This window comes from Scyliorhinus torazame, chromosome 15 (genome assembly GCF_047496885.1).
Source record: "Scyliorhinus torazame isolate Kashiwa2021f chromosome 15, sScyTor2.1, whole genome shotgun sequence".
Lineage (NCBI taxonomy): Eukaryota > Metazoa > Chordata > Chondrichthyes > Carcharhiniformes > Scyliorhinidae > Scyliorhinus > Scyliorhinus torazame.
Window position 1 is genome coordinate 185834007 of NC_092721.1, and position 17722 is coordinate 185851728.

The 17722-nt window shown below is 45.9% G+C and overlaps 1 protein-coding gene across 2 annotated transcripts in view; it reads left to right on the top strand.

Moving 5' to 3' along the window:
- The window catches only part of LOC140392064 (cohesin subunit SA-2), a 169838-nt gene that overhangs the window by 50786 nt on the left and 101330 nt on the right, over positions 1–17722 (top strand). For both annotated transcript variants that reach the window (XM_072477283.1, XM_072477285.1), the window contains exons 3-6: positions 605–677; positions 2900–3049; positions 10167–10263; positions 14707–14783. In XM_072477283.1, the coding sequence (XP_072333384.1) occupies positions 605–677; positions 2900–3049; positions 10167–10263; positions 14707–14783 (397 nt within the window). The remainder of the gene's footprint in view (positions 1–604; positions 678–2899; positions 3050–10166; positions 10264–14706; positions 14784–17722) is intronic.

Here is a 17722-nt window from a genome sequence, read left to right on the forward strand (position 1 = left end):
GGTTGTGAGAAGTGTCTCTCCCCAACATAATTGAGGAATGTTGTCCCCGAAGGTTAAATTCCATATCGTGTAAACTGAATTTGGCTAATCAAGCACCAAAACCTTTGTGAGGTCTATCAGGCATTATATAATGCCAGCTAGATCTCTGGTTCTCCACTACCTGATCCACATTTGGTTGGAATCATGAAATGCAACCTCAAGATATTGGTAAAGATCCTGGAGCACTAGCTATAGAACTATGGGATTTGGTCAGTGTGGTGTTGGGTGCTCTGAGGTACAGATGAACCAACACGGTTGCGATTGGTACAACGCAGTTTTATTCCAACTTGTTATTTACAGATCTGTCTTGGTACTCAGCACGTGGTGACTGTGTGAGTGTCTTGTTAATCAGGTCCTGTCCTTGTCCTTGTCTCCAGATGGACTGTCCATCAGGCGTCGTGTTTATTGTCTTATACTGTGTATGTCCTTGTCTGTGATTGGCTGTCATGTTATGTGTGCTAATTGGTCTGTTGGTCTGTCTATCATGATGTGTGTGTTTGAATATCATGGCAGTCAGGGTAGGCTACTAACTGCAGAGATTTGATGTACTTCACGTTTGTTGCAGAGAGAGCGAGAGTCACTCCGAGCCTGACAATGATCTGGAGAATCAGAGACGGGGAAGCGGAGGCTCCTTGCCGGTAAGTAGCAGGGGATCTCCCGTCTTGGCTGCAAGATTTGAAGCTGATGTATCACAACCTCGAGAGTAAGTCCAAGGCCTGGGCTTTCACCAAGTCGGGATGACTCGGGAGCCCTTTAAAAATGACGGGTCGTTCCCTATTCCAGGATTCTTGACCCCATTCCTGGGATTTCCGATTTTCACCACGGCCTTTTAAGGACTACTTCAGGTCATGAGTCTGCACCCTGCAGTCCTGACCTGATTGGCTTCATTGCAGAGATAGACATATTCTACTCCTCCGTAAGTTACATGGAGTCGGGGCAGCTGTAGTCTGCACGAGGGAAACTTTCAAAAGTTAAGATCAAAATTTCCCCCTTGTGCTCCCAATGCCATGCAAGGCCCTTCCATCCACTCCCATGGCCAATCGTGACCTCATGCAAAGCTATGCCTCTCCACCCATCCCCCATGGGCCCTCATGCCCCCATGCCAAGCTATGCCTATCCACCCAATTCCCATGGTCCCTCGTGCAAAGCAGTGGCAGTTTCATGCCCATTGACTCACTATACATTGTATAGATCCAATGAACACAAGTGATAATAGAACATGTAAAAATGGCTTTCAAAAGTCAATCATTTATAAATTTCGACTTTTTGAAAAAGGTCAATGAAAATGTAAAACATCCAACCTTTTAAAATATCAATACTAGAAACTGTAAGCACTTGAATCATAATGGGCGGGATTCTCTGAACCCCCGCCGGGCCGGAGAATCGCCGGGAGGCGGCGTGAATCCCGCCTCCGCCGGCTGCCGAATTCTCTGGCGCTGGGGTTTTGTCAGAGACGGGAATCGCGCCGCGCTGGTCGGCGGGTGCTGGAAGCCCCCCCATCCCCCCCCCCCCCGGCAATTCTCCGGCCCGCGTTGGGCTGAGCGGCCGCCTGTTTTAGGCCAGTCACGCCGGCGTAAATTAGATCTGGTACTTACCGGCGGGACCTGGCTCTGCGGGCGTCCTCCGTGGTCCTCGGGAGGGCGCGGGGGGATCTGGCCCCAGGGGGTGCCCCCACGGTGGCCTGGCCTGCAGTCGGGGCCCACCGATCCGTGGGCGGGCCTGTGCTGTGGGGTCACTCTTTCCCTCCGCACCAGCTGCTGTGGATCTCCGCCATGGCCAGTGCGGTTACGAACCCCCCTGCGCATGCGCTGGGATGAGGCCAGCACACGCTGGCGCTCCCACGCATGCACCAACTCGCGCCGGCCGGCGGAGGCCCTTCGGTGCCGGTTGGCGGGGCGCCAAGCCCCTTCTGCGCTGGTTGGCGCGGCGCCAACCCCGCCAGCGCTGGCCTAGCCCCTGAAGGTGCGGAGGATTCCGACCTTCCGAGTGGCCCGACGCCGGAGTGGTTCATGCCACTCCTCGGCGCCGGGACCACCCGCCCCGGGTAGGGGAGAATCCTGCCTCTTAACGTTTTCCAATTAAACATTATGTAATTGACTGCAGAGATCAGAGAGCCAGAGCTGCCAACTAAGCAATGTTTTCTCTAATGTTCAGGCATTTTAACAGACTAATGGATTTCTGGGCTCTCAGTCAAACGTCATTACATCTTCTTGGCTAAGGGCCCAAACATCTATTAGAGTATTAAAACGCTTGATGTTTCAAGCACTTGTAGGTTCAGGTATTGAAAGTTTAAAGGGTCAGGATTATTGATGCTCTTATTGCCCTATAGTAAAAAGGATTTGATTTTATGGAATTGGAAGGTTATTAATTAAAAAAAATAAATTTAGAGAACCCAATTCATTTCTTCCAATTAAGGGGCAATTTAGCACCTAGCTTGCACATCTTTGGGTTGTGGGGGCAAAACCCACGCAAACATGGGGAGAATGTGCAAACTCCACACGGACAGTGACCCAGAGCCGGGATCGAACCTGGGACCTCGACGCTGTGAGGCAGTGGAAGGTTATCAATGAATGACGTTTTAAAGTTTTTTTTTTACAGATACTGAACACTAGGACCCACTTACTCGAGTGTTGGCTCCCATAGTATATGCTGTTAAATCTATTTTTCTGGTGGTCCAGCAGTAGGCTAATAAACGCAAGCAAAAGTATCAGCCTTAATCGGATGGTCATAAAGTCAGGATATACTTCAGCAACCCTCTTGAGGACACTTGCCCCTTGCAATCAGTAAGGCAGCCTCGATATTAGTGTTGGAAATCAAACATAAAAATGTTCATTTCCTTCACTTTTTCCCGGCATTGAAGAAGAGGCGAAGGAACCAGTCTGAGAAAGGCAGAAGGAGAGCATCAGTGTGTTCTCGACAGGAACGAAGGAATGGGAACCGCCAGAGGGATGGAGACGTTGAGGCCGTCACACTGTTTGAAGTGGTCAGGATGGGAAAGAGCGCAATGCAGGTATGTGTGGGACAATAAGGAGAGACTGGAGATGGTGCAGCATTGTCTAACATTCCAACAAGACCAGTAATCTTTAGTTCAGAGCCTTATGTTAAACAGGGAAACAGAGAAAATAGGAGCAGGAGTAGGCCAATTGGCCCTTCGGAGCTTGCTCCATCATTCATCATGATCATGGCTGATCATCTAATTCAATAACCTGTTCCCGCTTTCCCCCTCCATATCCTTTGATCCTCGTACTCCCAAGAATTATGTCTTAATTCCTTGTTGAAAACAGTCAATAGGACATAGAACATACAATCACTACAGTGCAGAAGGAGGCCATTCGGCCCATCGAGTCTACACCCACCCTCCGAATGAGCAGCCCACCAAGGCCCACTCCTCCACCCTATCCCTGCAATCCCACAACCCCATCTAACCCATTGGACACGAAGGGCAATTTATCATGACCAATCCACCTAACCTGCACATCTTTGGACTTTGGGAGGAATCGGGGAACGCGGAGGAAACCCACGCACATTGGGGGAGAACATACAAGCCCCACACAGTCACCCAAGGCTGGAATTGAACGCGGGCCCTTGGCACTGTGAGGCGACAGTGCCAACCACTGTGCCAACCTCAGTGCTAACTAATGTGTTGGCCTCATCTGCTTTCTATGGTAAAGAATTCCACAGGCTCACCACTCTCTGAGTGAAGAAATTTCTCCTCAACTTAGTCCTAAATGGCCTACCCCGTATCTTTATACTGTGACCTCCAGTTTTGGACTCCCCCTGCCATCGGAGACATCCCTGCTGCATCTACCCCCTGTCTAGTCCTGTTGGAAATCTATAGGCTACTGTGAGATCCCCCCTTATTCTTCTAAACTCCAATAAATATAATCCTATCTGACTCAATCTCTCCTCATACAGTCCTGTCATCCCAGGAATCAGCCTGGTAAATCTTTGCTGCACTCCCTTGAGAGCAAGAACATTCTTCCTCAGATAAGGGACCAAAACTGCACACAGTATTCCAGGTGTCGTCTCACCAAGGCCCATTATAATTGCAACAAGACATCCCTGCTCCTGTTATCGAATCCTCTCGCTATGAAGGCCAACATACCATTTACCTTCTTTACCGCCTGCTGTACCTGTATGCTCACTTTCAGCAATTGGTGTACGAGGCCACCAGGTCTCGTTGCAAATTCTGCTCTTTCAATCTATAGCCATTGTTAGGAAAACAAAGGTAGTTTTAAGGGATGTATATTTGTATTGGTAAACTTTAGAAATAAATATGATTTTAAGTGGGTTTAATTCAATATTTCTGTGCCTGAAAGGGTGAAACCTATAGCTAGATTCATGCTGCACCAAGGTATTTTCATGCATGGGGGTTGGTAAAGTTTCCACTGTGTCTCTATTGTGCTGAGAGAGGACAACAACATGAATGATAAATAGGCCAGCAGAGGTATGTGGCCATTGCTTAGCAACTGGGACCTTGTAAGTTAGGGAAGCTGTTGAGTTTTAGTTGTTTAGCAACTGAGACCTTGTAAGTTAGGGAAGCTGTTAAGCTTTAGTTTAGCTAATTTGTTGGCAGTTGGAGAAAGGCCTCGGAGAGTGAACATCTCTCAACTCTGCCAGCAGAAAAACTGGGCAGGATGGGAGCTGCAAAGAGGAAGGCTTCCTATTGTACAAATTACAGTCCAGTTAACCGGAATTGGGACAGAGAGGATGTTTAAGACAACTGGAGTTAAGTGAACAGAGACCAAGGTATTGTTCAGTCGAATTCAAGGAAGAGTAAACAAAGTGTTCTGAGTTAAAGAGATATTTGCAGTAACCAGATTTAAAGTGGGACAATAGCCTTCAAAGGTAAATCAAACATCTGATGCCATTTTAATACAGTCTAGGAATCAAGAATTAAAGCAATTGTGGGCGGTTTGCACAGCCGTTAAGACAAAGAAATCTTAAAGGGGTTGTGTCAAATCCTGGACTGGATTCGCTGTTAAGAATGGAGCGGAAGCTTTGTTTAAAAATGTTATTTGGCAAACTTGGTCTAGACTTTGGAATGCAAAGCACTAAGGGAAAGCTTAATTATGAGAGAAGATTTTAAAGTGTGTTTTTGGGAGTGGAGTTTGGACACTCTCACATGACACTCATCTGGGGGGATTCTGAGGAGACAGCCATAAACATTCAATTAGGGTTGAGAGTGGAGAGTGTATTTGCCCACAATCATCTTGTATGCTTAAAAGGGACTTTGTAGTAATGTGACCATTGTAGATTAACATGTAGGGTGCGATCTACCAGCCACGCTGCACCTGAAAAGCAGCACGTTGCGGCACAACCTGGCCAGTAAATCCCAGGAGACCCTGCTCCCGGGATCTACTCGGCTCACCACACCTCACGGGATTTAACGCAATCTCGCGAGACGTCGTGATGTGAAGCCCGCCCATTGTGGCCGAGATCGTTTTTTGGCAAGTCTGCATATTAGAACAAGATGGCTAGTCTCACTCTAATATGCAGTTCCCTAAGGTGACCAAAACATTGGGACCTATCCCATTCGCCTTGGAGACATTGTGCGAGCACCGTCCAGTACTGGTCCCCACGAATGGGGACCAGATGCAACGGCACTCGTCTCCCAGGGGATTGGAGGCCCCGAGGTGCTTGCTCTCTGGGCAGGTTGGTTTCCTGGCATGGCTAGTGCCAGCCTGGCACTCTGACAGTGCTATCTGGGTGCCAACCTGGCACTGCCAAGGTGCCCAGATGCCCTGCCAGCTGGCAGGGGCACTGGTGGAGTATGGGGGGGGGGGGTGGGACGGGAACCACCTATAGGTGAGTTGGAGCTTTGGGCGGGTTCAGGGGTTGCGTCCGGGGGTTGAGAGATTGGGACGCCATTTAAAAATGGTGTCCCGATCTCTCACTGCACTGAGAGGTTTTGACGAGCGGGGCTCCTTCGAGCAGGAGATGGGTCTCGGTCACACGTTCCCCGCTAAGACCCCAAATCTAACCGGAATCGCGTTAGATAGCGTTGTGTTTCCCGCCGCTGTGAGCGCTGGGAAGCACGAGCCTAAACACACTCGCTATGGGACACAGTTGCAATTTGGTTCGACCGCGCCAGTACTTTGTAATCCGTGCTCATGCTAAAACCTGTGTGTAATTGTTAAACTAAGGGGGGGAGTAAAGGAGTATCATTTCATAATTCAATTTTTAAAATGTTTTTACTTGTTGTTAAAACTAATTAGAGGCAAGTTACGGTCTTTTGAGCCTGGGTTCCATTCTAGGATCTTCCCACCCAGATATAACATCAACTCGGATTATAACACCATTCAAATAATAATCTGCCTTCCAGTTTTTGCTGCCTTTGTGGATAACCTCACATTTATCCATATTATACTGCATCTGCCATGCATTTCCCACTCACTAAACTTGTCCAAATCACACTGGAGCATCTCTGCATCCACCTCACAGCTCACCCTCCCACCCAGTTTTGTGTCATTTGCAAATTTGGAGATATTACATTTAGTTTCCTCATCTGTATCATTAATATAGAACATAGAACATAGAACAATACAGCGCAGTACAGGCCCTTCGGCCCACGATGTTGCACCGAAACAAAAGCCATCTAAACTACACTATGCCATTATCATCCATATGTTTATCCAATAAACTTTTAAATGCCCTCAATGTTGGCGAGTTCACTACTGTAGCAGGTAGGGCATTCCACGGCCTCACTACTCTTTGCGTAAAGAACCTACCTCTGACCTCTGTCCTATATCTATTACCCCTCAGTTTAAAGTCATGTCCCCTCGTGCCAGCCATATCCATCCGCGGGAGAAGGCTCTCACTGTCCACCCTATCCAACCCCCTGATCATTTTGTATGCCTCTATTAAGTCTCCTCTTAACCTTCTTCTCTCCAACGAAAACAACCTCAAGTCCATCAGCCTTTCCTCATAAGATTTTCCCTCCATACCAGGCAACATCCTGGTAAATCTCCTCTTCACCCGCTCCAAAGCCTCCACGTCCTTCCTATAATGCGGTGACCAGAACTGTACGCAATACTCCAAATGCGGCCGTACCAGAGTTCTGTACAGCTGCAACATGACCTCCCGACTCCGGAACTCAATCCCTCTACCAATAAAGGCCAACACTCCATAGGCCTTCTTCACAACCCTATCAACCTGGGTGGCAACTTTCAGGGATCTATGTACATGGACACCTAAATCCCTCTGCTCATCCACACTTCCAAGAACTTTACCATTAGCCAAATATTCCGCATTCCTGTTATTCCTTCCAAAGTGAATCACCTCACTCTTCTCTACATTAAACTCCATTTGCCACCTCTCAGCCCAGCTCTGCAGCTTATCTATATCCCTCTGTAACCTGCTACATCCTTCCACACAATCGACAACACCACCGACTTTAGTATCGTCTGCAAATTTACTCACCCACCCTTCTGCGCCTTCCTCTAGGTCATTGATAAAAATGACAAACAGCAACGGCCCCAGAACAGATCCTTGTGGTACTCCACTTGTAACTGAACTCCATTCTGAACATTTCCCATCAACCACCACCCTCTGTCTTCTTTCAGCTAGCCAATTTCTGATCCACATCTCTAAATCACCCTCAATCCCCAGCCTCCGTATTTTTTGCAATAGCCTACCGTGGGGAACCTTATCAAACGCTTTGCTGAAATCCATATACACCACATCAACTGCTCTACCCTCGTCTACCTGTTCAGTCACCTTCTCAAAGAACTCAATAAGGTTTGTGAGGCATGACCTACCTTCACAAAGCCATGCTGACTATCCCTGATCATATTATTCCTATCTAGATGATTATAAATCTTGTCTCTTATAATCCCCTCCAAGACTTTACCCACTACAGACGTGAGGCTCACCGGTCTATAGTTGCCGGGGTTGACTCTGCTCCCCTTTTTGAACAAAGGGACCACATTTGCTGTCCTCCAGTCCTCTGGCACTATTCCTGTAGCCAATGATGACATAAAAATCAAAGCCAAAGGTCCAGCAATCTCTTCCCTGGCCTCCCAGAGAATCCTAGGATAAATCCCATCAGGTCCCGGGGACTTATCTATTTTCAACCTGTCCAGAATTGCCAACACCTCTTCCCTACGTACCTCAATGCCATCTATTCTATTATATATATGGTGAATAGTTGTGGTCATGGACAGATCCCTGCGTTATCCCACTGGTCACTGCCTGCCAATTGGAAAACGACCCGTTAATTCCTGTACTTTGCTTCCTGTCTGCCAACCAGTTTTCTAGCCATCTCAATGCCATCTTTAACTTTACACACTAATCTCTTATATGTCAAAAGCCTTCTGAAAGTCCAAATAAACCACATCCACTGGCTCCCCCTCATCAACTCTAGCAGTTACATCCTCGAAGAATTCCAGTAGATTTGTTAAGCATGATTTTCCCTTCATAAATCCATGCTGTCTCTGTCCGATCCTGCCATTGCTTTCCAAGTGTTCTTCTGTTAAATCTTTTGTAATGGATTCTAACACTTTCCCCACTATCGACATCAGGCTGACTGGTCTATAATTCCCGGTTTTCTCTCCAGCTCCCTTTTTAAACAGTGGGATTACATTAGCTACCCTCCAATCTTTAGGAACTGTTCCAGTATAGAACCTTGGAAGTTGACCACCAATGCATCCACTAATTCTAGGGCCACTTACTTCAGTACTCTGGGATGTAGATTATCAGGCCCTGGGGATTTATAAGCCATCAATTTCCCCAACACCATTTCCTGACTAATACTGATCTCCTTCAGTTCCTCCCTTTCACTAAACTCCAACGAGTACAGACCCAGAGTCCTCAACCGTTCCTCACCTGGAGTACTGTGTTGAGTTTTACTCTCCTTATTTAAGGGAAGGATGTAAATGCATTGGAAGCAGTTCAAAGACTGATTCCTGGAGTGAGAAAAGGTTGAACAGGCTGGGCCTGTGTTCATTGGAATTTGGAAGAATGAGACGTGATCTTATTGAAACATATAAGATCCTGAGGGGACTTGGCAGGGTGGATACTGAAAGGATGTTTCCCCTTGTGGGAGAGACTAGAGCTAGGGGGCTGCATTTTAAAAATAAGGGGTCATCCATTTAAGAAGGAGATGAGAAGAAACGTTTTCTCTCTGAGTGCCGTTAGTCTTTGGAACTCTCTTCGCCAGAGAGCAGTGAAGGCAGGGACATGGAATATTTTTCAGACAGTCCTAGATAAATGATTAACAAGGGAATAGGCGGAATGTGGAGTTAAGGCCACAGCCAGATCAGCAGTGCTGTTAGGGAGGGAGTGCCAGGATTTTGACCCAGAGACGGTGAAGGATCCCACCTTCAGGAAAATGGCTCAGAGACAGGACGATGACGGTAAACTGGCATGCCAGCTGGCAGCTCCTGGCCCCGATGTTTTTCATCCGAGTATCAGAAAGCATTCATGTGACAAGGACCAGAGCGAGGAAAAGAACAAAACATCTTCAAGTTGCAGAGACAATTTGCTCACTCCACTTCTCAAAGGTTAACCATGCTGCTAAAAGATGAAGCTGCGGTTGTTGAAGAGTAAAGGAGGCTCGGAAAAGGGATTAGAGAGAATGTGAAATCTGTAAAAAGCATCGGAGAATGCCGGCACATTCTATTGTATACCTTCCATTAACAACTGACTTTAACAAGATAGATGCCAAGGTATTGGACAAGGACAGTCCATGTTGTAGTATATTTAGACACTGGGTCTAATGTTGAAGGATCAACTAATTTGCGTGGAAAATTATGTGTTTCGATTAATCCAGCATTTGCTCTTTTCTGGCTAATAAAAACCCATGATCCTGTCAACAAAAATCAACTGACCTTTCCATATTATACTTAGCATCGGAAAAATATTACAAGATGGCATTTCCCCATTGCGACCTTTTGAGTACATTTCTCCCCTAGAATTATATAGAATATAGAAATGATTATACGGCCAGTCTTCAACATAGTGTCAACGAGGAACATCAGATGAAACAACAGAAATTAGTCCACACATTTTCGAACAGGAACCAATAATCTTCCTCTGATTTGAAGGAATTGTATCCATTTGTTTGAAGAGGTTTCTAAGTTGGAATGCTGTTTTAGGCTATATGACTTTTTATTCTTGCTTGGCAGTTTGTTGTCAATGACTGGATTGAAGAGTATAAACAAGACAGAGATACCGCACTCCTGGATCTCATCATTTTTTTCATTCAATGTTCAGGATGCAGAGGTACTCTACTCTGATTTGTCATTAATGTGCACTGTCTTATCCATGATGCATTACCCTATATTTCACTAAAAATGCTCTTGAATACATCGGGATGATTTAATATTTTCCGGACATTCCATCTCTCATTGTTCTGATCAAAGCTACGCTTCCATTCTAAAATGTGCTGATTAAGAATGATTGCTTTGGTTTATATTTCAAATATTTATAATGATAGTCCTCTTATCCACGCAATTTTCACACCCTTCCTTCTGCCGTTTTGCTTCCAGGACTTAAGGGGAATTAAGCATGAGATCTATAGCGTTCGATTAGGTTAGAATATCACCTGATATTGGGAGAAAAAGTTGGGTAGATGGAGATGTGGTACAATCAGCCATGATCTAATTGAATGGAGGAGCAGGCTCGAGAGGCTAAATGGTCTTTTCCTGTTCTTATGTTCCAAGCTAAGGCACTATATCAATGCAAACTGTTTCCTTTTCCTCACTCCAGAACCACTTCCTGCAAACCACCTGCCAAGTTGCCTGCAAAGATCTTTCCTTCATAAAAATATCTCACTCTAAAATTCTTGACTTGACAGGAAGTGGAAAAGGAGCTTTGCAGCACCTGAAAGCACCGCTTGAATCCATGCGATGGAGGAAACGGGGGTTTAGTTTTCTCTGCTAAACATCTTAGAAAATTCGTAATTTAATCATGTATTTGCATTTTGGCTCGGAAATTGGATACAAGGGGATGAGGCCAATGAGGTAGGGGTGTGGTGTTGCGGAGGGTACTAGAGAAAGAGAGGAGGGTGCATTGTGACCCTGGGCATTGCGCCAGCAGTTGTTGACATAATGCTGCCACTTAATCCTGCTGAATGTCATGGGGTGACGGGACCGCTGGTAGGTTCCTGGGGGATGCTGAAAAATTGTTCAGATATCTAAGTGGAGGTAAAGAACAAAGAACAAAACAGCACAGGAACAGGCCCTTCGGCCCTCCAAGCCTGATCCGACCATGGTACCTGCCTAAACTAAAACCGTATGCACTTACGGAGTCCATATCCTTCCATTCCTATTCATATATATGTCTAGATGCCCCTTAAATGCCGCTATCGTACCTGCTCCCACCACCTCCCCAGGCAGCGCGTTCCATATATTTACCACCCTCTGTGTAAAACGCTTGCCTCGCACATCTTGATGCACTATCAATTACCACAAAGTAGTGGAATAATTGAGGCTTTATTGAGCAAAGATGTTGTGCCTCCTGTAGCTGCCACCAGAATGGCTGCAGCACCGGTGAGCACACACATTTATACGCCGCCTACTGGGCGGAGCCAGCAGGCAGGGATTTACCCATGTACCTCTATTATACATGTCTTACCGTAATACATATAATACTGCTAGTGGTGACTACCACACATCTGTTCTAAACTTTTCCCCACACACTTTAAACCTATGTCCCCTAAATCTGCTTTAACCCCTACCAATAACTCTTAGGGTCCAAACTGAGAGATGGGATGCAGGATGGAAGGGGTCTCACCACCCAACCAAACTCATTTGGCTTCACTGGTCTTTTAAAAGTCATAGAGTCCTATCAGAAGAAGGCCATTGAGTCTGCACTGGCTCTCTATAGAGCAATCCAGTCAGTTCCATTCCTCTGCTCTATCCCGGAGCCTGCAAGTTTATTTTTCTACCGTGCCCATCTAATTTCTTATTGAAATAATTGATCGTTTCTGATTCCAAACCTTTCTGCGTATGCATCAAATTCCAGGTCATTACCACTTGCTGTGTAGAAATGTACTTCCTTGCAACCCCCTCTGTATCTCCGCCACAAAATCTTAAATCTGTGCTCCTTAATCCTTGTACAATGAGTGAATGTTGGTGGGTGGAGATTATTCCAATTGCAAGTCCCAGTGGTGACTCCCATTGGGACCCGATGTTTGCAAATTGAAAAATTCGTCCATATTAAGGGGATTTTCACAGAACTTTCATAGATAGATAGATAGAATTTACAGTGCAGAAGGAGGCCATTTGGCCCATCGAGTCTCTTGGAAAGAGCACCCTACCCAAGGTCCACACCTACACCCTATCCCCATAACCCAGTAACCCCACCCAACACTAAGGGCAATTTTGGACACTAAGGGCAATTTATCATGGCCAATCCACCTAACCTGCACATCTTTGGACTGTGGGAGGAAACCGGAGCACCCGGAGGAAACCCACACACACACGGGGAGGATGTGCAGACTCCGCACAGACAGTGACCCAAACCGGAATTGAACCTGGGACCCTGGAGCTGCAACTGTGCTATCCACAATACTACCGTGCTGCCCGGTAGCTTCATTGCAGTATTTTATTTTCTTTAAAAAAAAAAAATTTAGAGTACCCAATCCTTTTTTTCCAATCCACCTGCCCTGCACATCTTTTTGGGTTGTGGGGGCGAGGCCCACGCAGACACAGGGAGAACGTGCAAACTCCACACGGACAGTGACCCAGGGCCGGGATCGAACCCTGGTCCTCGGCCCTGTGAGGCAGCAGTGCTAATCACCGCACCACCGTGCTGTCCCCTCATTGCAATGTTAATGTAAGCCTACCTGTGACAATAATAAAAAATAAAGATTATTAACTGCCATTATAAATGGAACACACTGACACGGAGCTCATTGTGTGACTCTCATTTGCTTCCTTTGGAACATTTGCGAATCCTCGTTAGTCCTAGTATTTCTCTTGCTGCATGGGTGATCACTCGATCCTCCACAAAGCCATGATATTTTGCTTGGCTTCTATCTCCACCTGATCCAACACACCCAGTACATGTCTGCCAATGGCTTTTCCTCTTGCCCAAAAGGTGGTCACATTGCACCTGTCCCAAAATGTTATTCTTTCCCCCTTCCTATCTTCACATCTATAGGCTTCACCTTCACATCATTCATAGTTACGGGACCCAACTCTACCACTTCACCACCACTCTTCGGCTCATGACCAACTCGACGCTGACGTACTGACTGCCTGTCATCAGCACGAATTCATCAGCAATAATTTTCCTCAGCTTAACATGGAAAAACAAATACAAACCTCTTTAAATGCTGCCAATCTCCCGGATGATCTTCCAAGTTCAATTTTTTATAAGTTACAATTTGTCCACCTGCGTCCTTGGGAAGGTGGTGGTGAAGTGGTAAGGTCACTGGGCTAGTGATCCACAGGTCCAGGCTAATGCACCGGGGATACATGGCCACTGGTGGAATTTGAGTTCAATTGATAAAAATTGGGAATTAAAAGCTAGTTTAAGTATGGAGACCATGAAACTATCATCGATTGTTGTAAAACCCCATCTAGTTCACTAATGTCTGTTCGGTAAGGAAATCTGTCATCCTTACCTCGTCACGTAACTCCAAACCCACAGAAATGTGGTCAACTCTTAACTACCCTCTGGAATGGTCTGGCAAGCCACTCAGTTGCACCAAACTGTTACAAAGAAGGAAGCTCACCACCACCTTCTCAAGGGCAATCAGAGATGGGCAATAAACACCGGCCGAGGCAGCGATGTCCAAATCCCATGAATGAATAAATAATTTTTTAAAAATCCTATCCATCCCTAAATTCCTTTTCATGTACTTAATGATCTGTTTGAGCTGCTCGCAGAAAAATACTTTTCACTGTACCTCGGTACACATGACAATAAACAAATCCATTCATCCTTTCAGTACTGTCCTTACCTATTTGAATCAATGTAAATCAAATGGTTCGCTATTTAGCAATATATCAAATTAAAAGTCCTTGAGCTCATCCCCAAAATCTTGCATAGCCTCAGGCCTCGTTAAGTTTGTTGTCACCTCCAGCCCACATGTCAGGGTATTCCTGCAAGTCATTCAAGTCCTTTCTCTCCCTCTACCCGGGGATTTTGGCAACAGAGCCATCAGAATTAATAGCCTCACACTTTGGTGCACTCTTCCCAAATACCTATGTCTTGTTACCTGTCATCCTTCCTTCAAGCAATCCCTGAATACAATCTATTTGATTCTTTGGCTCCATCTTTTGAATCTTCACTACCATTCCAGTTTTGCCTTGATGAGGCATTCTGGGACAATTTGCTACATTAAAGGCACTCAATAAATCCAAACTGTTGTTGTGGTTAGTCCAAAACTGGGCTGGTCTGTCTGAGGACTGCCCAAAACCAGACTGTGCTGTTGAAAACTGGATATTGTGGTCCAAAACTAGACTGTGCATGAAAACCATGGAGGCTATTCCCTCTGAAGCCAGACTGTCCCATCTGAAAGCCCCAGCCACAAGCACAAAGGGCTAAACCGAGGACTTGGGTTTTCTGACCAGCATGTTCTGTGCATTCATTATTCATATATTCTGCTTTATGAGGACATTCCTTTTGTCAAAAATGTAATGTATTTTATTCTCATGCATGAACATTTTTAAGTAATGTGTTTCATTCGAAGTGTTTTCTCTCCTGTTGTTGCAGGGATGGTTACGGCTGAGGTTTTTCAGAATATGCACAATCCTGACATCAAGAGAAAAATGACTGAGGAATTTGATGAGGTGAAATAAGGTTTTTGAGATTGATTTGAAAACACGGTTTTCATCCTGTGCTGTATATTCAATCATCTTCGACACATAAATTGTGGATTTGAATGCTGTATAAGCAGCAGTTTCACAGCAGGAAGGATACATGCAGGAAGTCAACCAATCTGACAGCTTGCTCAGAGAGTTGCCACAGACTGACACAGCTAAAAGGGGCAGTGATAACCCTAACGTGCCTCAGTGCAGTGGTCCCCAACCTTTATGTCATGGCACATTTTTATACTATAAAACCTTTTGAGGCTTGACTTCTATTTTCTCCAGCTGAACTGCCCACTCGCAAAAACCTTTTACCCCTAAAACCTCCTAAAAACATATCAAGTCACCCTTTAATACAATATTCATTAGTTTAAGAAATTTACAATGAAAGCCTTATCACCATTTGCACGTCCAATACAAATATTGGAGCCTGTTTCTCCTTTTCAGAACTTTATCGGTTCCTGTTTCTTACTTCTGTCTTCTTCCCTTACTGGGAACTTTGTTCTTTTTACTTCTCCCTGTCTTCACTCCTGTTTTTTTTTAAACCTCTCACCGTCTCCCTTGCTTCGCTCAGGCTTTTGCGTCCTTCTTGTGCAGGCGCGCGGGGCCTTTGACTTCGACTCTGTGGCCACGCGGCATCTCCCTGGGATCCCCTGTGCATGCAACAGCCAGGAAAGGGTTGCACATGTGCAGTTCGGTATGTTTTGTGTTGGTAATCTGAACCATTTACACACCGGCTGCGAATGGCCAACAATCTCTCCCTCAATGTCAGCAAACCTAAAGAGTTGGTCATTGACTTTGGAAGCAAAGTATTGTACACACCTCTGTCTGCATCAATGGGACCAAGGTGGAGATGGTTGACAGCTTCAAGTTCCTAGGTGTGCACATCACCAACAATCTGCCCTAGTCCACCCATGTCGACGCTACCACCAAGAAAGCACAACAGCGCCCATACATCCTCAGGAAACTAAGGAAATTCGGCATGCCCACATTGACTCTTACCAATTTTTACAGATGCAAAATAGATAGCATCCTATCTGGCTGCATCACAGCCTGGTATGGCAACTGCTCGGCCCAAGACCGTAAGAAACTACAGAGAGTCGTGAACACAGCCCAGTCAATCCATTGACTCTGTCTACACCTCCCGCTGTCTTGGGGAAGCGGGCAGCATAATCAAAGACTCTTCCCCCTCGGGTTATTCTCTCTTCCAACTCCTTCCATCAGGCAGAAGATACAAAAGTCTGAGAACAAGCACTCACAGATTCAAAAACAGCTTCTTCCCCGCTGTTACCAGGCTCCTGAATGACTCTCTGATGGACTGATCTGATCTCTTCACACATCTCTCTACTGAGTAGTACTACGCTCCTGTATGCTTCACCTGATGTCTGTGCCTCTGCATTTACATTGTGTATTTATCGTATGTCCTATGTTTTTTTAAATGTATGGGATCCACTAAGTGCATTCAAATGGTCATTGGATAGACATATGGACGATAAGGGAATAGTATAGATGGACTTTAGAGTGGTTTCACAGGTCGGCGCAACATCGAGGGCCGAAGGGCCTGTACTGCGCTGTAATGTTCTATGTTCTGTCTGCACTGGACGCAGAGCAATACCTTTCACTGTACCTTGGTACACGTGACAATAAATCAAACCCAATCCAATGTGAAAAAGCATTTGCAATTCTGATTTTTTTTACATCGGTTAGACCCATGTGCAGTGCGCCTGAACAATGTAAAAATTTTGAATCGTGCATGTGCGGCCCATTCCCAGCCGACGCACGCATGGGAGGTCCGAGGTTCATCAAGACTTGGAGACGCCAACCACGGAGCTGAAAACTAAGGCTAGATTTTGTTTATTTACACTAATGTTTTAGCATTTTGAATCTCATTTTGCGGCAGCCTTGTGGAGCCTTCAGGGCAGACCATTGTGCCACGGCACACCGGTCGGGAACCTCTGACTTAGGGCACTGTGTGCACATGGGAACTTAAGAAACTGGAGGAGGAGTAGACCACATGGCCACTCAAACCATTCCATTGGACTATCGATAGTACTTCCACTCATTTGGTGCCATGCAAGGTGCTCCGAACATGGCCAAACAGGTTGATTCATGAGCCTAGCAATCCTTCCAATACATCTAAAGGCAAGTGATGAGTGTGGGAGAGTTTCCTGGTTGGCCATACTTAAGACAAGAGCAAACCATTGTCATACTTTGCCAAGCATAATCATGGGCCAATCCAATGGAATTCCATGGTTGCCAATGCCCTCTTAGGGCCTGGCACCTGGAGGTGGAGACATGACTCTGCAGCTGAAAGTATTCATGTCAATGCTTGTGAGAAGAGGGAGAAGATTCACAAGAGGCTGGTCCAAAGCCACATAGGCCAGGCGAATCTCCATTTTGGCCCCTGGACTGTGCTGGGTCCAGAAAGGAGATCTGGAGTTACTGTAATGAGTCTCAGTATTTCTGAGATAGGAAGAAGAAAAGGCTCCTGCTTCCAATTGCTATTCAGTGATGTGTCTAGGAAGTGCATGTAGCTGTGTGAATATCAGTTGTGTGGTGCCCTCTGTGCTAAATGAGTCCCTTTGCATACAGATTGGGGTCAAAGAAACAGAGAAAGTAGGAGCAGGAGAAGGCCATTCGGCCCTTCAAGCCTGCTCTGCTGTTCATTATGATCATGGCTGCACATCCACTCAATAGCCTTATCCTGCCGTCCCCCAATATCATTTAAGCCCCTTTGCGCCAATTGCCATATCTAACTGCTTCGTGAAAACATACAATGTTTTGGCCTCAAATGATTTCTGTGATAACGAATTCCACAGGCTTGTCACTCTCTGGGTGAAGACATTTCTCCTCAACTGTCTACCTGTATCCTCAGACTGTGACCCCTGGTTCTGGACACCCCCACCATCAGGAACATCCTT